Source organism: Hemitrygon akajei, chromosome 1 (genome assembly GCF_048418815.1).
Source record: "Hemitrygon akajei chromosome 1, sHemAka1.3, whole genome shotgun sequence".
NCBI lineage: Eukaryota > Metazoa > Chordata > Chondrichthyes > Myliobatiformes > Dasyatidae > Hemitrygon > Hemitrygon akajei.
In genome coordinates this window covers 110,871,030-110,898,600 of record NC_133124.1, presented here as the reverse complement: position 1 = coordinate 110,898,600, position 27,571 = coordinate 110,871,030, and the positions used below count along the sequence as shown (strand labels likewise).

General features: G+C 40.6%; 1 protein-coding gene across 1 annotated transcript in view; it reads right to left on the bottom strand.

Moving 5' to 3' along the window:
- nudcd1 (NudC domain containing 1) overlaps positions 1-27,571 on the bottom strand; it is a 169,842-nt gene that overhangs the window by 120,265 nt on the left and 22,006 nt on the right. The window contains exons 2-3 of the mRNA XM_073050012.1: positions 16,763-16,917; positions 2,501-2,686 (exon numbers count right to left, since the gene is read on the bottom strand). Of these exons, the coding sequence (XP_072906113.1) occupies positions 2,501-2,686; positions 16,763-16,917 (341 nt within the window). The remainder of the gene's footprint in view (positions 1-2,500; positions 2,687-16,762; positions 16,918-27,571) is intronic.

Here is a 27,571-nt window from a genome sequence, read left to right as displayed (position 1 = left end):
TACACTTGTATATGAAAGGACTAGGCCTCAAAGCCACGGTGTTGCCTAGCAGGCGTCAGGTCGGTTCGACAGATGATATCGGTGGGCTGGAGGGTCCAGGCTATATCTATGCATATTCTGCATCATTGTATTTTATTGATATTCTGTATAGGTTTATTGATGTATGTGAGAGGACTTTGGGGGGGCGGGGAGGTTGCATCAGGACTCTTCACAGAATGTGTTCTTGTGTGTGACAGTCTGTAATGTGTTTTAGCACCTTAACCCCATTGTAACACTGTCTCGTTTTGCTATATTCATGTATCTCTGAATGATAATTAAACTTGAATTGAATGAAGTGTTATCAGAGGAATGCAGCATCCATCATTAGGGATACCCACCACCAAGGTCATGCTCTCTTCTCGCTGCTGCATCAGGTAGAAGGTACAAGATCCTCAACACTTGCACTACCAGGTTCAAGAACAGTTACTACCCCTCAACCATCAAGCTCTTGTACAAAACAGGATATCTTCACTCACCCCAATATTGAAATGTTCCCATAACCAATGGACTCACTATCAAGGATCTTCAGCTCATGTTCTCATTATTTATTGATATTTAAATTTGCATTTGTACAGTTTGTTGTCTTCTGCAGTCTGGTTGAATGCCCTAGTTGGTCTTTCATTGATCCTGTTATAGTTACTGTTCTATATATTTGAGTGTGCCCACAAAAAAATTATTTTCAGGGTTGTATATGGTGACATATATGTACTTTGAAAATAAAATTTACTTTGAACTTTGGTCTGAACAACAAGTAAATCTCTTGACCATGTTTGCATGCTTTCATGCATTGAGTTGCTACCACATGATTAGCCGATTAGAAACTTGCATTAACGAGCAGGTGTACAGGTGTACCTAATAAAGTGGCCACTGGGTGGAAGAGGCATATACAAGAGTGGACAGCCAACGCATTTGTTCCAGATTGGCAACGGCTAATACAAAAGGAACTACTTTTAAGGTAATTGGAGGAAAGATATAAGGAAGAGGTGAGTTTTTTTTTAACCATAGAGTGGCAAGTGTATTGAACACACTGCCAGGGGTCTGGTAAAGGCAGATACATTGGGGAGATTTAAGAGACCCTTACATGTGGATGAAAGAAAAATGGAAGGCCTATGGGAGGAAAGGGTTGGAATGTTGGAGTGGGTTAAAAGGTGGGCCAAAGGAACTGTACTGTGCTGTACTACTCTGAGTTCTATGCTCAAGAATGAAGTTGTTCCACAGTAACTTTCAGATATCTGTTCATAGTTTCATTTTGATCCAGCAAGCCTCCCAAGGTACAAAATAATCCAATATGAAAATAACTAACATAAAGGTGTTATAAAGATACAGGATCTAAAACAGCACAAAGTGAAACCACAGAAAAACAAGGCATAGGAAAACACATGAAATGTAATGTACACGTTTGCTACACTTTTAAAGAATTTGTAATATGTACTTTCACCAACTTCAAAAGTTAAATTTTTAAATCACACAAGCCGCAACTTCCTCATGCAAAGATTTCTTCAGATTATACACAGTAACTAATGTGCTACTATCCCAAAAGAATGAAATCTTTGCAAAATGTAACCTTTATGCAAGCTACCTTTTATGGTGGGAGCTGATTCAGCAGTAATTTTCAAAAGAGATTCAGACAAATATTTAATGCAGAATTTTCAGGCGAAATAAAAAGCCAACAGTTTCGATTAATACGGTGTCTTTCAAATCTCCAGAACTCCTAATGCATTTTGCTGATGATGACATTATTAAAGTGAAGTCGCCCTAGTAAAGTAGAAACATGATGCACTTGGGTAAGAATAGGAGAGCAAGGTGAATTACAGGGACTGTGTAAGGCAAGGGTTAAGTTATCAAACCAGCAAGCACATTAAAAAATAAAAACAGAAAATGCCAGAAATATTCAGAAGGACAGGATGCATATGAGGGAAAAGTGCAGTTAACTTTTCAGGTTTTTTTTATTGTTAGCAGTTCATACCACTGTATGAATGATGAACTACTCTAAAAAGCTCTTCATGCACAACCTGATCTTGTTTTTGACCATTGCAATAGGAATACCACAGCACACAAAGAATAAACCACTGGGAGAGTGGCCCAGGACATGCCTCCGTCATTAAAATATGTAACTTGCATAACTTGTCTTTGCAAAGTCAATTTCGACCTTTTTCAGTGAAGAAGAGCTCATGGAAGTATCAATTGTACATTTGGAAGTCTGTTGAAATGACATAATTTGATACCTCAGCCTTGTTATGGAGGGAGATGCCACAGAAAATCTACCTCAGGGTATTTGAAGAGGTTTCCACAGTCCACAGATGCTTTATAAGAAATGGAAGGGTAACTATTCATACACACCTTCCACAACCTCTCCAAGAGAATGCTATACCACCTTTAGAAACAAATGTCAAACAGTAATGCAAACTGGCAAAAATGTATGAACATTCATAGGTCACCAGATTAAATAAACTTTGCTCACCTCCCATTTGTCAGTGTTATTTGGTCCACGATTGTTTGTTTTGAGAAGGTACAACCTTCCTGTTCCATCTGACAAGGCTGCCCATGTAGGTGATGTAAAATGCATTGAAGCACAGACCAAGGTGTCACATGATTTAATTTCTGCTGAGAGCCGGAACACCTCCCTGGGCTTGCTAATTGCTGTATCCTTTGAACATAAACACATATTTAGAAGTCAAGTGATCAGTGAAGTTTTAGTCAGGAAATTAGAAACTTTAGAATACACACACACACACACACACACACACACACACACACACACACGTACGTAAAAGGCATATATCTTGCATCATATACAGTATCAGCTACAATCAAGCAAATAGAAAACACTAAAGGCAGTAACTTAATACTGGACTTCGAGAGCTTATAAATCATACAATAACATTATTCAAGAAAAATAGACCATGGTCCAGCTGGCTTGTCATCTACCATTCAGTCACATACAATAATAGAGTAGCTGACTTAACATAGCAATCAATTGTTATTAATACAAGGCAAGAATGAACCCTGTGATAGAAACTTCTTATAGGTATAATTTTGTGCAATTGGCAAAATGCTGGTTGTGAACCACTTCTGGCTTGGTTTAGGAATACCAAGAAATAGAAGAATAATCACCAAGAAGCTGGTAAGTTAAGGGGATATTCTCTTCTCTTGTTCATTCCATCCAGATCTAAAATGAGCCTCAAAACTACAACATGCTCAGAATAGACAGCAGCCCTTGTGTAAACATATTCCATAAAACATAGAGGATTGTGCATATTGTAACTGTTATTAATGGCAGTTTATTAGTTGTTGAATGGTAAGAACACTTCTGAAAATCTGTAATGCCAATTCCCAGAACAGCAGTCAGGTTTATAGTCCTGTGGAAGCCAGTAGTTCACGTGTGCACAGTAAATTGGCTTCTCATGCAAACATTGCTGGTTAATTAGAGAAGTTCTAACAAACGGTCCATCCACTCTTTTGATAGGGAAATTATGCGAACATGAAGAAATTACTAAAAACAAAATGAGTCATTTCAGTTATTACATGTACAAAGGCAATGAAAAACAGTCAGTTATTTCATGAAACCACAAATCTAAAGTACATCCACATTCCTGAAGTATCTAAGAATTTTTAAAATCTTTGTCTAGGGTATATTCAACAAGACAAAAATTGATTATACTGATGATGGATGCTCTGAAGCCCATTCCTTCACTCTCAATCATCAGTGATGGATAGTGTTGTCAAGTGGCACTTACTACTTGCTTGGACATTAATGCTCAAGTTTGGGCTTTGGCTGGACTACTCGTGTGATCTAATTATATACTTTTGTCCATGCTTGGACTAAGATTAAAAGTGACTGCCTTTGACACCAAAGTGGCATGTGGCTCTATGTAACACAGAAAATGCTGGATGAACTCAGCAGGTCAGGTAGCATCAATGGAAAAGAATAAACAGTAGACATTTCAGGCCAAGACATTTGCTGCCTGACCTGCTGAGTTCCTCCAGTATTTTATGCATGTTACTCTGGATTTCCAGCATCTGCAGAATCTCTTGCGTTAATGATTTGTGGCTCCATATAAAAAGTCTATGCATTTCCTTCCAAGCCAAAATCAAACACGTTGCAAGACAGATGATGACCTGAGAATTCTGTACACATAGTCAAGCACGCAGGGCTCCACCACTCTCCCCATCTGTACTATTATACAAATGATACTAGAATCATCCTGTTACTGCCTCATAAACTAAATACTGGTGAGCCCAGCATCGTTAATATATTCAAATCTCAATATGAAAGAACTGCAGTAACACTGCCTTTAGATCTAGTAAATTAGCTGCTGCTTTGAGCTTACACGGCTCAGTCTAGTTACTGACTCGCTGTTCCCAGAACAGAAATGCACCAAAACATCTCAAGCAAAACAAATCGAGTAGCTGCTCCCTACTTTTGGAAAAGAGATCAATAATGGCAGTACAGCATTGCAAAATCCCTCAAGGGAATCTGAAGAAACAACAAGCAGTGAACAAAGGAATTCATGAAAGAATAATTACAGCAACTTGTGGATGCTTTAAAATAAACAAAACAGTTGTGTTGGCTATGTCTGCCAGCTCCTTTAATTTACAGAACAGGAATGAACAATGAGCAATCAGGTATTTCTCCACTGAATCAGCCTACTCAGCTACAACCAAAGATGTAACCCTCTCCACTACCAGTATTTACATTGGCCAAAATTTGCATACAAGGAAAAGACAGACTTGCTCAGAGCTGGCCAATGTTTTTAATAGACTTAAGAATGAATTCCTGCACTATCTACACCATCCAGGAAGGCACATCTGCAGGATATCTGTGGCATCTCTAAGCAGGGTAGGACCCTTCAACCAATTAGTCTGACATACCATCACAGAGACAATGCACAATGTAAAGCAAGCAGCCTAAAGTAGCAACTATAAATCAGGTTTAACTTTTCCACAGAAAGCAGAATATAGATCCGGAGAAACAAATAGGATTAAAAAAGGAAAATGAAAGTTTTCCACAACTTCTGCCATCTCCAAAGGGTTCCTACCACCAAACCTATCCTTACCTTGCCCCTCCGCTTTCTACGGAGATCGGTCCCTCTGTAATTCCATTGTCCATTTGTCCCTCCCCACTAATCTCCCTCCTGGCACTTCTCCCTGCAGGCAGCCAAAATGCTACACCTGCCATTCATCTCCTCCCTCATGTCCAACCAGGGCTCCAGTCAGCTTTTCCAAGTGAGGCTTCACCTGCAAATCTGTTGGGATGGGCTATCATGTCCAGTGCTCTTGATGCTGCCTCCTCTGTATTAGTGAGACCTGAAACAGAATGGGGGATCACTTTGTTGAGCGCCTCAGCTCCCTCTGCCAAAAACAAAACTTCTCAGTGGTCAAACATTTTAATTCTGATTCCCATTCCCATTCTGACAGGTCATTCCATGGCCTCCTCTTATGTCACAGGGTGGAAGAGCAATACCTTATATTCCATGTGGGTAGCCATAAATGTCATCTATAAATTTGCTGATGATACAACCATTGTTGGCAGAATTTTAAATGCTGATGAGAGAGCGTACAGGAGCGAGATACATCATCAATATGACTGCTATTGCAGCAACAACCTTGCACTCAACATGAGTAAGAGCAAAGAACTGATTGTGGACTTCAGATAGGGTAAGACGAGGGAATACACACCAGACTTCAAAGAGCATTGTGCTATATTTCATTAGGAGTTTGAAAAGATTTGTATGCTACCAAAAACAATTGAAATTTTCTACAGATGTATCGTGAAGAACATTCTAACTGGCTGAAGGGGAGGATCTACTGCACAGGATCAAAGTAAGCTGCTGAGTGTTGTAAACTTGTCAGCTCCACCTTGAACACCAGCCTCTATAGTATCCAGGACATCTTCAAGGGGTGATGCCTCAAAAAAGTGACCTTCATCATTAACAATCCTCATCATGCCTTGTTCTCATTGTTACCATCAGGAGGGAGGTACATAAGTGTGAAGGCACACACTTAACAATTCAGGACGGTTTCTTCCCCTCTTCCCATTCAAGTTCTGAATGGACATTGAACCCATGAACTTTAACTCATGACTTTTTTATTTCAATTTTTGTATTACTTATTTAACTATTTAATATATGTATATTTAATGTAATTCACAGATTTTTTCTCTGTTATTATGTATTGCATTATACTGCTACCGCAAAGGCAACAAATTTCACAACATATGCCGGTGATAATTAAACTGGACTCTGATTCTCCAAACAGATGGCATAAATATTGATTTATTTTTCCAGTTAAAAAATTCCCCCTCCCTTTCTCCTCTTCTTCTATTCCCCACTTTGGTCTTTCACCTCTTCTCACCTGCCTATCACCTCTCCTGGGTTCCCTCCCCTGTTCTTTCTCCTACATTCACTCTCCTCTTTTATCAGATTCATTCCACTCAAGCCCTTCACCTTTTCTACCCACCTGCCTTCACTATCACCTTCTAGCTATCTTCCGTCCTCTCCCCCTAACTTTTTATTATAGCATCTTCCCCCTTCCTTTCCAGTCCTGAAGGGAGGTTATGGTCTGAAACATCCATAGACGCTGCCTAAAGCCTGCCAAATTCCTCAAGCAGAATTGCACCATTTGGCCCATCAAGTCTGCTCTGCCAATTCATCAAGGCTGATCCATTTCCATCTCAGCCCCAATCGCCTGTCTTCTTCCCATTTCCCTTCATGCCCTGACTAATCAAGAATCTATCAACCTCTACCTTAAATATACCCAATGACTTGACCTCCATAGGAGCCTGTGGCAACAAATTCCACAGATTCACCATTCTCTGGCTAACGAAATTCCTTTTCTCATCTCCATTCTTAATGGACATTTATTCTGAGGCTTTGTCCTCTGGTCATAGACTTTCTGACATTTGATAGGTTTCTATGAGACCAATCGCTCATTCTTCTGAATTCCAGAGAATACAGACTCAGAGCCATGAATGATCCACATATGATAAGCCTTTCAATGCCGAAACAATTGTCGTGAGCCTCCTCTGAACCTCCTCCAATATCAGCACATCCTTTTCTTAGATAAGAGGCCCTAAACTGCTCACAATAATCCAAGTGAGGCCTCACCAGTGCTTTATAAAGCCTCAACATTACATCGTTGCTTTCATATTCTTGTCATCTCATATTGAATGCTCATTTATGGCACCTTGTCAAAAGCCTTCTGAAAATCCACCAATTTTCCACCGTCTATCCAGCTTGTTATTTCTTCAAAGAATTCCAACAGATTTGTGTACCAAGATTTTCCCTTAAGGAAATCATGTTGACTTTGGTCTATTTTATCATGTGCCTCCAAATAGCCCAAAACCACACCCTTAACCATTGACTCCAACATCTTCCCAATTCTTTGAAGAAATAACATGCCCTATGCTTTGCTTTCTTCTGCCTCTATCCCTTCTTGAAGAGTGGAATGAGATTTACAATTTTGCAGTCCTCTGGAACCATGCCAGAATCCATTGATTCATGAAAGATCATTACTCATGCCTCCACAATCTTTTCAGCCACCGCATTCAGAACCTGGGGTGTAGACCATCTGAATCAGATGCCTTAACTACCTCAGACCTTTCGGTTATCCAAGCACCTTCTCCCTAGCAATGGCAAATTCACTCACTCCTCCCCCCTGACACTCTTAGATGTCTGGCATACTGCTAGTGTCTTCCAAAGAAAACAAATGCAAAATATTTATTCAGTTTATCCTCCAATTCCTTGCCCCCAATACTACCTCTCCAGCATCATTTTCCAATGGTCCCATCTCCACTCATGCCTCTCTTTTAGACTTTATATATCTGAAGATACTTTTGGTATCATCTTGAATATTATTGGCTAGCTTAACTTCATATTCCATCTTTTCATTCTTTATGACTTTTTTTGAATTGCCTTCTGCTGGTTTTTAAAACTTCCCAATCCTCTAACTTGCTACTAATTTTTGCTCTATTATATGTCCTCTCTTTGGCTTTTACCTTGGCCTTAACTCTTGTCAGCCACAGATGCTTCATCCCGCCTTTAGAGTACTTCTTCTTTGGGATGTATCTATCCTGTGCCTTCCAAATTGCTCCCAGAAACTCCAGCCATTTCTGCTCTGCCTTCATCCCTGCTAGTGTATCCTTCCAATCAACTTGGCCAGCTCTTTTCTCATGCCTCTGTAATTCCCTTTACTCCACTGTAATATTGATACATCTGACTTTAGCTTCTCCTTCTCAAATTGAGGGGTGAATTCTATCATATTATGATCACTGTTCCCCAAGGGTTCCTTTAGCTCAAGCTCTCTAATCAATTCTGGTTTATTGCACAATACCAATCCAGTATAGCTGATTCCCTTGTAGGCTCAACCACAGCTGCTCTAAAAAGCCATCTCGTTGGCATTCTAGAAACTCTCCAGCAACAAGCTGATTTTCCCAATCTATCTGCATGTTGAAATCCTCTATGTCTAGCATAACATTGCCCTGTTGACATGCATTTTCTATCTCCTGTTGTAATTTCTAGACCACATCTTTGCTGCTGTCCAGCCTCTATATTTCGCTTACAGTTTCTTACCTCTACACCTTACCATCCTATAAAATCTCCTTCTAATGATTTGATTTCACCTTTTTACCAACAGAGCCATCCCCCTCCCCACCTATCTGCCTGTCCTTTCAACAGAATATGTATCCTTGGACGTTAAAGCTCCCAGCTATAATCTTCTTTCAGCCACAATTCAGTGATGCCCACAACATCATACATGCCAATCTGTAACTGTGCTACAAGTTCATCTACCTTGCTTCATATATTGCATGCATTCAAATATAGCACCTTCAGTCCTGTATTCATCACACTTTTCAATTTTGAACCCCTTTTATATTGCAACTTATCCCATTTATCCCGTTGACTGCAATTTTTCCCTATCATCAGCCTGTCCTTGCTAGCAGTTTCACTGCACACTGCCTGTTTGTAAACCAACTGCCCCACCATCAGCCCTATCACTCCAGTTCCATTCTTCAGCAAATTACTTTAAACCCTCCTGAACAGATCTAGTAAACCTGCTCACAAGAATATTGGTCTCGCTGGGGTTGAAATGTAACCCACCCCTTTTGTACAGATCACATCTTCTCCAGAAGAGATTCCAATGATCCAGAAACCTGAACCCTGGTTTTCAGCTTTCTACTTAACTCCCTAAAATCTCTCTTTAGGACCTCCTCACCATTCCTACCTATGTCATTGGTGCCAATATATAAAAAGACTTCCGGCTGTTCATCTTCCCCTTTTAGAATGCCATGGACCCAATGCGACACATCCCTGACCCTGGCACCTGGTAGGCAACATTCCATCCGGGCATCTCTATCACATCCACAGAATCTCATCTCTATCCCTCTAACTATTGAATCTCCTATCACTACAGTAGTTCTTTCTACCTCTCTTCTCTTCTGAGCCACAGTGCCAGACTCAGTGCCAGAGACACAGTCACTGTGGCTCCCCCCAGTAGATCATCTCCCTCACCAGTATCCAAAGTGGTATACTTATTACTGAAGGCATCAGCCACAGAGGTACTCTACATAGGCTGCCCATTTCCCTTCCTTCTCCTGACAGTCACCCAGCTACCTGTCTCTTGCAACCTAGAGGTGACTACTTCCCTGTAGTTCCTATCTATCACTTCCTGAGTCTCCCATATGAGTTGAAGGTCATTGAGCTGCAGCTGCATTTCCTTAACACATTCTCTGAGGAGCTGCAGCTTGGTGCACCTGGTGCAGATGTGGTTATCCAGGAGGCTGGAGGTTTCCCAGAATTCCCACATCTCACACAAAGAACACAACACTGCCCCTGAAGCCATTCTCATTAACAGACAAGGTATAAAGAAGAAGAAACTTACCAGATACTTACTTCCCCAAGCCTGATGAGCCAAAGCCACGCTTAACACTGGCCTACTCACACAATGGCTGCTTCACTTGCCCCTGCCTATTTTTATTCACCCTTTCTAATGAATCCTGTTCACCGATTGGGGGCATTCCAACTCTGAAAACTGCCACAAAGTGCTACCTTTTATAATCTTCAATCTTATTTACCTAATCCTAAGTAAAATCGCCACTTCTCCTTCTCGGCCTCAGTCCAACTCCAAAACCTGCCACGAAGCACTGCCTTTTTTAATGTCCAATCGCAGACCAAGTGAAACTGGTTCTTCTTGTGCTCCCGTTCACTGACTGCATACAATTCCAGCATCTGCAGAATGTCCTGTGCTCATGAAAGGCATAGATTGAACCACAAGGACTTAATTTCAACAGATATGAGATAACACTGGTGCAAGCAAAAAACAAAAATCAGAAACATAGAAAGCCTACAGCACAATACAGTCCCTTGGGCCCACAAAGTTGTGCCGAACATGTCCCTACCTTAGAAATTACTAGGCTTACCTATAGCCTCTATTTTACTAAGCTCTATGTACCTATCTAAAAGCCTCTTAAAAGACCCTATCGTATCCACCTCCACCACCATTGCCAGCAGCCCATTCCACACACTCACCACTCTCTGTGTAAAAAACTTACCCCTGTCACCTCCTCTGTACCTACTCCCGAGCACCTTAAACCTGTGTCCTATTGGGGAACCATTTCAGCTCTTGGAAAAAGCCTCTATCCACACGATCAATGCTTCTCATCATCTTGTACACCTCTATCAGGTCACCTCTCATCCTCTGTCGCTCCAATGAGAAAAGGCCAAGTTCACTCAACCTATTCTCATAAGGCATGCTCCCCAATCCAGGCAACATACTTGTAAATCTCCTCTGCACCCTTTCTATGGCTTCCACATCCTTCCTGCAGTGAGGCGACCAGAACTGAGCACAGTACTCCAAGTGGGGTCTGACCAGGGTCCTATATAAACTGTAACATTACTTCTGGGCTCCTAAGTTCAATTCCATGATTGATGAAGGCCAGTACACCATACACCTTCTTAACCACAGAGTCAACCTGCACAGCTGCTTTGAACATCCTATGGACTCGGACCCCAAGATCCCTCTGATCCTCCACACGCCAAGAGTCCTACCATTAATACTATATAGGATTGAAAAGATTGTCAATAATTGTCTTTTTAACATCATCAAAATTCACTTGATCCTGAATGTAACATTTGTTTGTTAAGTACAGTAACTATCCAGTTTTGTGCAATTACATAGCTTTCAATGCAAGGTTTTCTGCAATGAAGTAGCCTATGACAACTTAAAGATTTTCATGATTCACTTAAAGATTCACTCTAAAATAAAAGCGAATGCCTTTAAATTCTGATATTCTTTACACAAAATCGCTGATCATCTTTGAGTCCCTCCATTTAATTCCCTTTCTCCTTAATACTTCGTTAAAAGATTACGTTATTTTACTGTCAAAGGCAGTCCAACATGACTCCGGATACATGGCTCATTCCATACTGAACCATTATCCTTGTATTTATACTCAATTAACAGTGATTATCTGTCAACAGAAGTCACTCAAAGGATTCAATAAAGATAGCATCATATCCCACATTAAAGTAATAGCAAGTAATGTTACCACCAGTGTTCTGCATCTGCTGAGGCACTTGGGGATTGTCAGAACGGATATTTGATGCGACATAATTATACAAACAAGTCAAAAAAGCAAGGGACATCACAGAAATATGCTCCATGGCACACTTTCACAGATACAAAAGCTGCTTACATCTTTTCAGTCAGTCTGATGCATGTTTTCATAATTCAAACAGTTCAAGGATCTAGCTATTCAATGAGCAAATGTTTTTACCATTAAATGTTGATTCTGAAACAAGACCAACCAATAAAGACAATGACACATAAAAGACTGAGAAATCAGTTGTCACTTGCCATGATCAAGACTGCAGTATCATTAACATTGTCAGCAGTAGAACATACTGCCTGTCATTGGTAGCAAAGACAGGACTGATGATGACAGTGTACCATCCGTAATGGTGCACAGTCAGTGATATGGATGGCAGGACAAACACCCTCAATGATGGTGATAGTTAGGCAACAGCAGAATAGTTGCACAGTGATGGTGATAGCAGAACAACTGCCCTTGGTGTGTGTGCCAAGTTCCAACTCTAAACTTCTGAAAGCTGCAGAGATCCCTGCTTATGCACCTGGACATTACATTCAGCCTGACTCTTCTGCAAACGTGAGCTGAGGGGCCAGTCTGTCTTTTACCAAGACTTTTCCAGTCGCTTTCAGTCAGAGCGCTCATATACTACAACAGGACACAAAGTACACAAGTATGGACTGGTTGTGGAGGAGCAAGCTGTACAACCCCGGGATGATTAGCTGTAGCTCCAGAAGTCCTGTCCATTTAAGAGGGGTGGGAGTGCATTGTGAGCATGAAGTGATCGCAATGGAGCTACCAAAATTAGTTATCGAGCCCTGGCCTGAAAACACCCTCAAACAATTTGTCTCTCAGAAAGACCCTCTGTGTAATGTCACACTCCATTGCCTTTCCTCCCCAACCAGCTATTTGCAGCTTTGCAGTTCATTCTGGCAGAGAGGAGAAGTTCACACAGTAGGCATCTACTGGAGAGCTAGGTGGAGAACATGGTGTAGAGAAGTCATGCTCAGAAGATTTATCCTCTGGTTCACAAACTCCAAGCCACCTGATCAGGTCTGTGTTTCATGAGATTCAGTAGCCCTGAATTAATATTTAACCCAGGAGGGAGTGCCTCTCAAGCTCAGGATACACTTCAAACCAACGATGCTGGTCATGGGTTTTGGGTAGGGGGAGGGAGGTACGAGTGCGCTGTGGCAGAGAAATCCTCACTGTTCCATTCGCTCACATGGCCAAGGTGGCTTGACAGCAGGCAACAGGCAGGCCTATTCATATCCACTCCCACCCAAGGCCACACTTCACAGACTATCATCACGTCTGGGTGACAAAGCAGTGCTCCTTGTCTGCTGGCACTTCACAACTTCGGAAATGGGTGGTTTGGAGCAAATTCTACACAGAGGACACTGTTTAATGCCTGGTTTTCATGTTAACAAAGAATAAGACGATGAAGGACAAGTTGGGGAGATTACCACCAAAAGCATCAGGACATGACCAAACATGACAAAAAGAGGTTCATAATGTACATCTATAAACAGAAATATCGGAAGGGAAAATTTCCCGAACATATTGGTTATGGCACATGAAAGTAGATTAAAAGCAGTGGAGCAATTAAAAATGTGGAAGAATAAGAGAGCAGAGTTGAACGGGAACAGAAATCTGAAAGGGTTAAGAAAGTGAAATAGCTTATATTATGATAAATGGAAGTGATGCCACAGAGGGATGTGTGAAGCACTGAAAAGTGTGTTTAGTGTAGGCTAATTGTTTTCTCTATTATTCATGTCATTTAACTAGAGCTTTAGACATTTTCAACTTCTAACGCAACAAATGCTACAAATGAATTTAGCTTCTCCAGCCATGAAGGAGGGAAACCACCTCATGACAATTTTAGACAAACAGAACTCAGGGATACAGAATAATTAACAATTTGATCAAATTAAATTTATCCAGCACCTATTGCAGTCTATCGGCATTTCAATCATGCCCTTCCAAATGCACTGATCTAATGATTTCCCTGGTTACACTTGGTGTATTACTCAGGTCTAATGTCTTTTGCCTATTTTCAAACATTCTTGGGAATATATACTTTAGAATCAACACTGACGGGAACTGCTGCACTGTTGCCTTTCCAGAATGTTTGATTAGAAGTTGAGTGGTTTCATGGGAAGCTACTGGACAAATCTGCCACACAGCAAGAGTCTAAAGTGACCAGGTAGCTACTACCTGTCCACATTTGCTGATTGCATAAGCTCAAGAGGCCACAAAGAGATGTCCCTGCATTTCTTTGGAAATCATGGCATACTCAGCACCTAACCCTGCCGGATGCCATTGGCAGAAGATGTGGCATGTTGAATCTGGTCTGAAACTTTCATGAGCCCAATACTGTTAAGCTTGGTTGATATAGCCCATACCACAAAATTCAGATGAAAGAGAAAATCTTTTGATTTACAGATATTGACACTTGACAAGATGAAAGAAAAAATATTCAGTCCCTTATAGTAGGTATAGAGTGCTGAAAGATGGAGGGAAAAGTGGACAAAATGGCACCTTTATGAAGAAATTATTAACAGAGTGGAAGGGTTGTTTTTGAGGTAGTGCACTCCATCACAACACACACAAAATGCTGGAGGAACTCAGCAAGCCAGGCAGCATCTATGGAAATGAATAAACAGTTGAGGTTTTGGTCCAAGACCCTTCATAAAGAAGAAGATGCTAGAAAGGGGAGTAGAAGGAGGACAACCTAAAAGGTAATTTAAAAAAAAACAGGAGGGTGGGAGAGGGCGGGATGAAGTAAGAAGGTAGGAGGTGATAAGTGTAAAAAGCTGGAGAAAAAAATCTAATAGAAGAGGAGAATGGATCATGGGAGAAGAGGTAAGCAGTAGGTGAGGAGAAGAGGTAAGAGGCCAAAGTGGGGAAATGAAGTGGAGTAAAAGGAAGGAGGGAAAAATTATCGGAAGTTGGAGAAATCGATGTTCATGCAAACAGCATGGAGGCCACTTAGATGAAATATGATGTTGTTCTTCCAAACTGAGTGTGTCTGCATTATAGCAGAAGAGGCGGCCATATCGGTATATGTCAGAATGGGAATGGCGATAGGAATCGAAAAGGTTGGCCACCAGGAAATTCCACTTTTTATGGATGGAGCTGAGGTGCTCTAAGTGGTCCACCAAGTGGTCCATGTCAGGTCTCACCCATGTAGAGGAGACCACATCAGGAGAACTAGATACAATAGATGACCCCAACAGATTCACAGGTGAAGTGTTGTCTCACCTGGAAGGACTGTTTGGAGCCTGAATGGAGATGAAGGAGGAGGTGAATGGGCAGGTGCAGCACTTGTGCTGCTTACAGGGATAAGTGCCAGGAGGGACATAGGGAAATCAGTGGGAAGAAACGAATGGGCAAGGGAATCACAGAAGGAGTGTGATCCCTACAGGGGGGTGGGGGGGAGGTGAAGATGTGTGTTTGGTGAAAGTTGCAGAGAATGATGTGTCGGATGTGGAGGCTCATGGGGTGGTAGATGAGAGCACGTTCACTCCATCCACCACTTGCACAGAGGCTCCAGGTTCTCAATACCCTTCGGAATACTACTTTCTCCACTCTGGGCATTTGGGTGTCAGATTCCTTGGAGTCAGTAGGATGCTGCACTTCTTCACAAAAACAGTCAGCACCATATTGAATCTTTTTCTCTGTCTGCCCTGTAATCTTTTTTCCAAGACAGCTCAAAAACAAATGTTTGTTTCAGAAGTCTAATGTCAAGCATACAAATAATGTGGCTGCCCCAAGCACAACCAGTTGAGTTCAACTAGGGCTTTAACCCTCGGGCCACTGGTCTCAATAGGATGCTGATACTTGTTTGCCTATCCTTCTAATGAGTGTTCAACATTCTTCCCCAAATTGTCCCTGTAGCACTACACTGCATACAACAAAAAAATGTACACCACTTCCCATATTTCAGGAGTCATCTCTCAGCAAAGACAGATATCTATGATGAGATTCACAATTGTATTTAATATACTAGCACAACCTTTGATCATTTGAGGTAAAGGTATCTAAAGGCCAAGACCTCAAGACATTGCACAAATAATGTGATTTAAAGGACAGCATTGATCCCCACGTGCTTCGAAGTTAATATTACAAAATGGAATCCACAGCAGTCAAATTGCACTCAGCAAGCTCCAATAAACAATGCAATCATGATCAGATAATCTTTCTAGAAAATGATGAGCAAGGTCTTAGTAATGCTAGGGCACACTGGATAGAGCTTGAACTTGAAATAGCTTACAGATGTGGCAGGGGAATGATCCTGCTCAACAAACTAAATCCACTAAACCAGAGCAAAAGCCCCACAGTGAAATTTATTTGAATTTTCAGAACATCTTATTCAAAAGATACATATGGGAGAGAACAGATCCAGGGACATAGGACCAAATAATTAAAAAAAAACAGAAAATCAAAATCCTGTAAAGGAGGAAAAAGAGCAACAGCTGGGAATGTAGAAATAAAATGATGAATGCCTGGCACACACAATTCTAACAGTTCTATGATCTGATAAATTTTCTGATTAAAAAAATGGCAGAAAAAATTATGGAACTAAATATCAGAGAATAAATCAGAAAACTGGAAGAGCATTTAACAAGATTAATACTTAAAATTAGCTCGAAGGTAGGAAACAGATAGTGGTGGTGGAAGGTTGTTTCAAAGAATGGAAGCTGGTGATTAGTGGTGTGCACCCTTTTCAGATTCCCTTACCTAACGAATTTATACCAGTTTGTAGTATAAAGGGACAGCATGAGGTCAAGTTCTCTGTTGCTTTGTTTCACTTTTTGGTACAAGCAGACACTGTCTGACCCATACTTTCATCAGCATCTAATAAAGCACCTATAACCATAAGTGATATTTTTACCTTAAAACTAATGCTGTAGTTTTTCCTTCGTGCCCAGAACGAAAATTACTGGCTTAAAATATATAAGTTGCAATTCATTGATTGAAAATTCATTTTCAATCAATTATTTATCTCATTATTATCTATCCTACAAAAGAGTTATTAGAATTGACAGGTCCCTTTACGGAGGTTAAGTCTCTCATCCTTCACAAACTTACAACATATTTAGACATTAAAAACAAACATAATTAAGATGAACTTACCAACGTGACAGCCAAGTGCATTACTCTCTCATGTTGATCAACATAATAGACGCTGTCTTGATACCACCTATCACAGTGCAGGTAATTGTACATGCCAAAAACACGCATATGGTCCAAAGTATACTGGTCCTCTCGCAGTTTCACCTCGGCTACAGCTAAAAGAATAAATCAGAGGTATAATCAGAATAACTAGTGACAACTCAAATTCTTTTCTTAAAAGATTTTGTTTCTGATCAGCTAATAAATGGAATACTGGCCATAGCTAAATTACAGAATGTAATGACAATGAAAAAAATAATGCCTACTACCCAAAAAAAACACTACAGTTCTTGTGATTATTGCATGTGACATAACACAGCACTGTATAGGGAACATGTCCGGCGAATCTTCCAATCTTCCACTTGTTGAAAAGTGTAGCCAGATGGGTTAACTAGACTTTCCTGCACCAGCTCATTTGTTTGATTGTTCTGATGATAGTGGAGCATCTAGCACTTCACAGGGCTTTTCCTTAATGCTAACTTCTATTCATCACTCCTTCCAAAAGACGCTGAAGCATATTTCAGTATTTTTATGGATATCACCAATTTTTCACTACTCACACACAAGACCATAAGACATAGGAACAGAATTAGGCCATTTGATCCATCAAGGCTGCTCTGCCATTTCATCATGGCTGACCCAATTTTCCTGACAGCCCTAATCTCCTGCCTTCTCCCCATATGCCTTCATGCCCTGACCAATCAAGAAGCTATCAACTTCTGCCTTAAATATACATAAAGACAGCCTCCACAGCTGCCTATGGCAAAGAATTCCAGATTCACTGCTCTCAGGCTAAAGGAATTCCTCCTCATCTCCTTTCTAAAAGGGCACCCCCCCCCCCCCCCATTCTGAGGCTGCATCCCCTGGTCTTAAGACACTCCCACCATAGGGAACATCCTCTCCACATCCATTCTATCAAGGCCTTTCACCCCTCATTCTTCTAAATTCTAGTGAATACAGGTCCAGAGCCAACAAACACTCTTCATATGACAAACTGTTCAATCCTGGATTCATTTTAGTGAACCTCCTTTGAACATTCCAGTGCTGGTAAAAATAGGGTAACGCAAATTTCTGCTGCACATGCCAGCCATTTTAGGTGACCATGTAGACCTGAGAGAGAATGGAGTTTTTCTGGTTTCCCTTTTCTGTAATAAGCAGACTTTCAATTTGCATTAGGGAGAATGCATCAAGAATAATTTTCTCATTTGTAAATTTTTCAGGTATTTCCTTTTCCAAGGGTAAACAGGACAATCCATCAGCACTTCCATGATTAGTTGTTCTCTTGGATTCAATCTTGTAATTGTGTTCTCTACGAAACAGAGCCCATCCCTGCATTTGTCCTTCTGTGGGTTGAAAATGGATAGCAGTGGCTAATAATCAGTAATAAGGATAAACACTCTCCCATACAAGTATGGATTGAAACATTTTACACACAAAACCAGACTCAAAGCTTCTGTCAAACTATGCATATTTTTTCTCTGCAGCAGTAAGGGAATGAGATGCATAGAACTCCCATCACCCAGGACATGCCCTCTTCTGTCACTCATAACATGACTATACCTACACCATGAAGCGTCACAAGCAAACTTCACTGGACGATGGGGATCATGATGTGTGAATACAGGGTTGCACGTCACCATTGCTTTACTTTTTGAAAAGCCTCCTCACACTGCTTCAACAATTGCCATTTCTTCCTGATCTGTAGTACAGGCAGTCCCTGGGTTACGTACGAGTTCCGTTCCTGAGTCCGTCTTTAAGTTGGATTTGTACGTAAGTCGGAATAAGTACATCCAGTATTATTTATCGTCAGTTAGTCAAACGTTTGTCTTAGTATATATTTTACCTTTCTATGCATATAAAACACTTAAGAAATGTATGTATTCCAATAATTAAACCACTGCATTGCTTAGTTAATAATTGTAGCTTTCATCGGGGCAGGGCCTTTCACATGCTCCATTATTCTCACTTTATCCGTTACCCTTTAAAATTGTTCCGATCATTGACTGACTGTAGCCTAACGCTTTTCCAATGACCGATGGCATTTCACCTCTTTCCAAACGCTTTATTATTTCCACTTTATTTTCAATCGCGATCGCTTCCCGTCAATGGAACAGAAACACTGCGGGCGGCGTGTCCAGAGCTGCGCCGGCTCCCGAGGTCCGCTGGGTCCTAAGGACCATCGCACAGAATTCTCCGGGTCCTAAAGTCCGCCACACTGAGACAGGTTAAATGGGGCAGGTGGGGGCTGTGCTGGGTTTGAGTATTTGATCTTCCACAATATTCCACATGGGAATTTAAACTGGAGGTGGCAATGTTTTTATTTACGAGGTCAAGTTGCGACCTCGACATCAACCCGACACGGGTGGTACGGGAGTCACTGGATCAACATCAACCTGGCACAGGAGCGGTCTGTCACTAAATCAAACTCGGGAACTTCCGTTCTCGAGCCCGGCGCTGATCTCACTGCACCACCAGCTGACCAGAATGCGGGGGGAGGGGGGGGGTCAGGGTGAATCTTACTACGAAAAATTTAAGCCACACACAAAATTAAACACACAACACAGTGTCAATGGCAACGACTTAAAATGGTGGACGGTGTCATGATCTGACTTAAAATGGCGGACGGCGTTCTCCTTCCTTGGTCCGTAAGTACGAGTTGTCCGTAAGTCGGGGACACCTGTAATGAGTTCAAGAGGTGGAGCACAGTTGCCATGCTTGGCTAGAACCTGTTATTGCAATTGACAAATCCCTAAAAGGACTGCAACTGTGACACGTCATTTGACCTTGCAACATCTACCACTGCTTGAATTTTCTCAGCACACTTTTGTAATTCTTGTGTGTCAATAGCGTGACCACGGTATGTGATGCTTGGTTTAAAGAATTCACTTGTTGTGTCATGCTCTGAGCCCATAATCTTTTAATCTTTTTAACACTGTTTTGAGATTTTGGAGATGTTTCTTGTGATCATTACCAGTAACAACGATGTCATCCAAGTAACATCATCCAAATAACATTGAGTGCCTGGGAAACATTGCAGCACCTGGTCAATAACTTTCTGCCAGAGTGCAGGTACAGATGCTACTTCAAAAATAAGCCCATTACAGTGATGAAGCCCTTTGTGAGTGTTTATGCTGAAAAACACTTAGAAATTTTCTTAAATCTCCATCTGTAGGTAGGCCTCAGCTAAGTCCACTCTGCTTAAGTGTTTTCCTCCAGAAAGGCTCACAAAGATAAAATCTAACCTGGCAGGAAATACTGGTTCACTTTCCATACTGGGGTGTTGGTGACCTTAAAGTCACCACAGATCCTAAAAGACCTATTCTTCTTAGCTACTGGGACCACTGGCATTGCCCATGGGCAACACTTAACCTTGGAAAGAATTCCTTCAGTCTCTGTGCGATCCAGCTCACTGGCTACTTTATCACAGATAGTATAAGGAACTGGATGGGCTTTGTATCACATTTTCATTTAACACTATTTTACCCTTGAGATGTTTGAGTTTTCCAATGCCATCCTTGAATACTGCTATGGCATCTTCCAGTGCCTTTTTCATTCACTTTCAGTTGACTCTATTGCAGAGGACATGGCACGTAAACAGTGGATGGATCTCCAATCAAGTTCTAGTTGTTTCAGCCACTCATGGCTCGACAATGCTGGCCCTCCTGTTTTATCACATATGAGCCCAATGTGGCTTGTTGGTCTGTATTCCCACAGGAGTTCTGCATTATAAATTCTTAAATGGATATCCGCAGGCCTTAGTTCAGTATCTTTGAAATGTCACTCAAACTCATTTTGTGGAATGACTGAAACAGCCAAGGAAGCACGCAATTCCACTTTAATTAACTTGCTGATCGTTTCTGGTGTAAGCCATATTGCTTATTTCATGTTAGTTTTCATGTTATAAATCTCAAGGCTACCTAGCCCTGTGTCACTCTCATCGCTGTCAGATTTTTCATCAACAGCAGGTAGACTAGAGCTGTTCTGAAACTGCAACTTGACATTTTAATAATTTTCTTTTCCCTGCACAGTCCATTTATTTTTGTCTTCCCGATATGTTATTTGTATCTGTCCTACCTTGTTGCATTCTTTGCAAGTTGCACCTTTAAGCCTTCATTAGTCTGGTTGTATGAAAGCCCCTGCCACAACTGTAACACAATTTGTTTGACCAGACCGGTTTCTGCTGAGACGTTGCAATTTTCTTTAGGTTCACTTTCATTCCTGACTACAACTCAATTGCATTTCTATCTGCTGCTTCCATTGATACCCCCCCGCCCCCTCCCTCTTCAGTCCTGATGAAGGGTCTCAGCCCGAAACGTTGACTGCTCGTTTCCACGGATGCTGCCCGACCTGCTGAGTTCCTCCAGATTATTGTACTTTTAAATGAGAGTTGAGCTTTAGATAGGAGCCATTTTTGAAAGCTTTCTTGTAAGAGTCCACAAACTGAACAACCTCTCAGTGCATCATTAAGCCCATCACCAAACTGACAATGTTCAGACAATCTCGTCAATTCAGCCACATACTTTGAAACTCACATGAAATCTCAGCTAGAGTTTGCCAGAAGGCACGTCAGAGACTCTGAAGTCAGCTGGAAGAAGGTTCTATGGTCTGATGAAACCAAAATTGAGCTTTTTGGCCATCAGACTAAGCACTATATTTGGCATAAGCCAGAAACTGCACATCATCAAAAACTGACTAGCCCTACATGAATCTTGTTGGTGACTGCATTATGCTGTGGGAATACTTCACTGCAGAAGGCCCTGGAAGGCTTGCGAAGGTAGTTTTGTAAAATGGAATGGGGAAAAATTGCAGTCTCCAGATGTGCAAAGCTGAAAGAGACCTACCAAGAGACTCAAGGCTGTAATTGCTGCCAAAGATGCATCTACTAAATACTGACCTGAAATTAATTTAGATCACTTTGTAGAGATCTATTTTCACTTTGACACGGAAGAGTCTTTATTAAATTCACTGTGAATCAATGTTATAAAACTATAAAACATGAAAACTTCCAAGTGGGGTGAGTACTTCTTATAAGCACTGTATCAGCCCACAAGCAACCTTTGCAACAGAGAAAACAAGCCTATGTGATCCTCTCTTTCCCCAAAAGCAATTCCTTCAAACTAGGATTCACCCAAATAAGCCTCCTCTGTAATCCCTAACCACAATCATATCCTTGCCACTGGAACTGCACACTATACTCCAAGTGTTACTTCTTCAGTGTTTTCTAATAGTCTATGGCCTGACAAAAGCAAGCATAGCAAGTAACTTCACCACCTTATTCTCATGTGTTACTATTTCAGGGACCTATGGACTAGATCTCTATGTTCATCAGCATTCCTTGGTGCCCTACCATATACTGTCTAAGTGGCACAATTCAGAAGTGTGGTGTAATACTCTCCATTTGCATGAATGAGTGTATCTCCAACTCTCACGAAGCTCCACACCACAGAAGCTCATCAAACATTCATTCCCTTCACTACTGGCAAACAGTGTACAAAATCTGCAAAATACACCACAGTTACTCTGTGATTGCTCCCACAATATTTCCCAAACCTGAAACCTCAACCACCGAAGGCATCTTCAGCTGGTATATGAGGACACCATGTACTGAAACTCTACAGTTTCTCCTCAAAATCCATTCTGATTTTAAAAGATGTCACTGGGCCCAAATCTTTTAACTCCAAATCCAACAGCATAGTAGGATTACCTTCAGCAGAAATGCAACAACTCAAGGTAGAAGCTCAGCAATACTTTTTTAAGGGCAATCAATGTGGGCCTTGCATTTGGCAAGTTCTAATGCAAAAAAAAAATCCTTTCACCTTCCATCACCATTTTAGGACATTCATCAGGTCTCAAACGAACATTCACCTGATTTTAAAATTCTCACAATTTGCAAATCTATGACCTTACCTCTGCCTTTCTGTCTTTTTCTGTGCAGCAGGAGAATCGAGTCTGATGAAAGGATTAACTGAATCACCAGTCAAGTCATCACCTGCCTAAATGCTAAAATTCCAGGATATCAAAACTCCCTGTCTCTCTTTCTTTAAGATATTTCATAAACCCTCTCTATTTTTCCTCCGTGAGCTAGGTTATCTACCCAGCTATTCCCTTTACTTGTTCAGGTACTAGATTTTTTGCAGTAACTCTCCCAATACATCAAGAATGCAGATACAAATAGAAGTTCTTGCTGCTGTTCATTTACTGTTTGTGGTCAAGAACAGATTCAGATTACTTCCCAAAACTGTTATGCCAAATTTAAAACACAGATCATGTGCAACTTGAAAAGACTTTAATTCTCTTTATGCATCTTCTGTCCTCTTTACACCTCCATCTCAATAAAAGTTTTACAACTTTTCACATAGTTGGATGAATATGAAGTGAAAACTTCTCAGGCTATTTCAAATCAAATTTTAATGCACACATCATGTTGCTAAGTAGTAATTATTGCGGAAATCAGTAACAGGCACTAATTATCACAGAGCTATAACTTAAAAGCTATAACAAAGAAATGCCTAAAGCTTCATGGAATGCAAGTGCCCACTCCAAGAATACCTAGGCATCTACAATTAATTTTTACTCGGTAACATTTCAAAAAGCAAAAAAGGTTAAGAGATGGTGAAACATTTTTCAAGAAACAATGCCTGGGCATTGGAAGGAATATGCTGAATATAGAACAAACGAATTTGTATTTTTCCCAGTGAGTTTCAATACTCCAGGACATCCCACAGCACATTAAAAATAATGATTAACTTTTGAAGCCCAGTTACTTCCTAATCTATAAAATATAGCAAGTTCTCAGAAAAATAATGTGAAATTAATCAGATAACATGTTTAAGTGAAGGAGGTAAGGAGGTTCAGAAGCTCCAGAATTCAGATACTTTAATTGAAGACATTCCTGCAAATCGTGACATGGTTAGTTACAAAAATCAAGACTGTAGGGGACAGGCTCAACTTGATTATTTTGGAATTCAATCATTTCATCATTGAAAGGTATATGCTCAAATACCTGAACCAAAATATTACACTTCTTAAAATAGTTTGCATATGCCTGAGAAGAAATGGATTGATACCTAATCTAGATGATAGTCCTCAGCTTTAACTATTGGCTCCTACAGCAAATGGATGACCAAAGTCAAGAGAGCAGATGCTTTAAAGACATCTCACTGAGAACTTGAGGAGTCTTGGTATGGATTTATGATAATAACCACACCCACTCCTCCTGACCCATTAGGGCTGTTTCAAGAGCTTTTTTTTTAACCCTTTCTTTGCCCACTCACCTAATTTGTCAACAGTAATCTGAATTGGCTTTGAAGCTGGTACATTCAAAACAAAGAAAATTTGCCATTGCACTGAATAAAACAAATTACCTACTAATCAAACAAAATAAATTGCATTAATTGGTAATTTTAATATAGTAAAATATACAAAACCAGTTGGCAATACAACTTAACTGTTCAATCTTACTACAAAGAATAAAGTAATGATTTTTATCCCCAAATACAGGCTGCAATTTTTATTCATTCAATTTTTATGCAATTCCTTTTTTTTGCCATTATACCACAGTAAAGATTTGGTGCAATGTTTTATTCAGGAGCCTTTCTAATAAATACATCAAGATAACTAGGTGCTTAGGCGTTGTTTAGTAAAGTGACTGAGTTGAAGAAGAACATTAGGCACTGGCAGCTCCAGCAGTCTGGTTGTGATTGCTTGCCCTACTGGCTGAACAAAACTTACTCCAATCTTGGTGACACTGACTGAATTACTGGTGTGACAATACCAAAGGATAAAACATGCAAAACCATTGGCAATCCCTTACAAGAACCCACAGACTAGAGTAACAACCAGAATGTGTACAGCAAACCAATGGTCATGTTGGTCATTGATTTTAGAAGGGGTGGGGGAGGGAGAGTGGTGCACGTGCTCTTGTCTACATCAATGGTGTTTAGGCTGAGAGGGTTGAAAGCTTCATTTTCCTAGACAAGGCATTCTTGTCATTTCTCATGTCAGGCACAAGATACAAAAACCTGAAAGCACGTACCAGCAGGCTCAAGGCCAGCTTTGTACTACTGTTATTGGATTCTTGAATGGTACAATAAGATGGACTCTTGACCCCAATCTCCCTCATCATGATCTTGCACTTTACCATTTACCCGCGCCGTGTTTCTCTATGGCTTTACACTTTATTCTGCATTGTTATTGTTTTACCTTATTCTACCTTAATGCACTGTGCAATGACTTGACCTGTATAACCAGTATTCAATACAAGATTGTCACTGTACATGTGACAATAATAAACCAATGCCAAAATTGGGTACCCAAGATGAATTATGATTCATATTTGATTTTATATGGGCATATTCAACTAATTTGCACTGGAATGGTCTAAACTTTACATTGATAAACAAAACAGAACTGATATTTTTTTCTATTTGGTCAAAGAAATGATAAATAAAAAATTCTTTTAAACCCTTCTGGATGGGGCAGGGGAGTTATTTTTGGGATGAGCACATACATCATTGCTAAAGCAGGCATTTATTATTCATTACTAACCTCCCATCTTCTTGATTCTGTGTAGTCATTGCGTTGAAGTTACTCCATGGCATTGTCACATAGGAAGTTCCAGGTTTATTTATGCCTACTTTTTATTCCAAATGTTTAAACTCTGCATGCAATTTTTTTTTCAGTACAACTGTGGGAGAAGAACTGGCATGGCGGCAGTATATTGGACATTAGACATTATGTGTTAGAGCTGCACAGAACATTCTAGTGAAACACTGTTTTCAGTAACTGCTTTTGGTATGGGAGCAAAGAGAAAAGAAAACAAATTGTGCTAGAGAAGATAGATAGCTTATTAAAAAGAGAATGACAAAGGCATTAGAGACAAAAAATGAGGAGGCAGAAAGTTGACACCATCACAAAAGACTTGCAACATCACAGCACCAAAAATAAACATGCGTGCAAATAAGTGTTGGGGGGAGGAAACATCTTTAACAAAGTAAAAAAAAATCATGAGCTACAAATCTTCAATATCAATCAATAGAAAGTGCCTTTAACAGGTTTGGCTCTCTGAGGGGGAGGGCAGGGGGGAGCTGAGGGTGAGAGAGAGAGAGAGAGAGAGAGAGATGATTTCCTTATGCCACTGCCCCATTTTTAAGATTTCAGGCCTGCTACAGGCTTCTTCCAAAACCAATGGAGGATAACTGAGTGCAGAAAGACTACTTCCGCACAGAATATGTTCAAATTATTTCATGGCTTATTAGCAATTTTGATTCTTGCTCAGCACAAGTAATGGCCATGTTTCCGACAGCAGATGGCAAGATAGCATGAGCGAGTCCCTGCTGTAGTTAGAATAAGGTAGATTGGATCATTTATACATCAGGAGTGCTGCTAGGCAAGCCAGACTAATTTCAACAGCTGTTACAATACAAACACACCTAGAGGCACACGAGGGCAACCTTTCTCCTCCTCTTCAAGCACACTGCTTTATTAACTTCCTACCTAACAATGCCATGGAGTACCTTCAACATGTAAGCGACAAAGAATCAAGAAAATGGGAGATTAGCGACAAGGTTTTATAGCTTTTCTTCACAACTATGGGAGCAGCAGCTCCTTTGGAAGTTCATCAGGGTCAAAAATGACTGACTTCCACTCGAGTTCTGTAGCTTCTGAGGTGGCTGATGAGTGATCTGCAGATTCTTCCACAGGTGAGGTAAGAAATACCTGACCTGGGAGGTAGTTGGTGTGCTCCTTTCACCTGTTACACTGAATTGCTTCATGCTCCTTAAGGAACTTGAGACTCTCAAGTGCTATCCTAAATGTGTGGTGTTGTGTAGTGGAATTTGCTAAAGGATCTTTGTTTTGTGGATGTTAAATCCAAAGCTATTTCTCCCACTGATGCTGGTGAACAAATTGTTAATGCCTTGGAGCTTGACCACCAAACATGTGCATACTACAGAAGCACACCAAGCATAACAACATCCCTTCCTGATAGCCAGACATATGTAAACTACAGACGAGAACTGCAGAGCAATTAAGTAATGGGATCCAGAATGATTTGCCCTTTCCTTGTCTACAGATACAGCAGCAGGAGGAAGTAAACTTGCCTATATTGATACAAGGAGATTAATAAACATTCAGTTCTACTGCTTCATTCATTGAGATCCTGGATGATCATCTACTTCACTTTCCCCTTAATCCCCACAAGCTTATACCCCTTGGTATACTATAGTCTATCAATATCAGACTTGTTCATACACTAAATGTCATGGAACATGGAAGTTTTTAAAAAATGCAGAAGCTGAGAATCTAAAATAAAAACAGATAATGCTACTAATACTCAGGTCAGGTATTATCAGTTGAAAGGGAAACAAAGTGAATATTTTGGATTGGAGATCCTTTGTCTGAAACAGTATTTCTGGCTCCTATGGCATAAGGTTCCATAGATGGCAAATGATCCTTCACTGCAAACCTGTAGAATGAGTGATTGCCAATAAACACACAAAGTATTCCTTTTGTATCACAAGTATAACCTACAATGGCACAAATCATTTAGGATGTACCACGGTCTCTTTTTTATCCATATTCTCATGAATAACGTGCACACCATTTCATTATGGCGTTGTGGTGTAGGTAGCAGAGCTGTTGCAGCACAGCTCTGATGACACAGGTTTCATTCTGACATCCAGTGTTATCCATGAGGAATTTGCACATTCTGCTCCTAAATATCTGGGTTTCCCAGATGTTCCAGTTTCTCCCACACCTCCAGCCCCAACT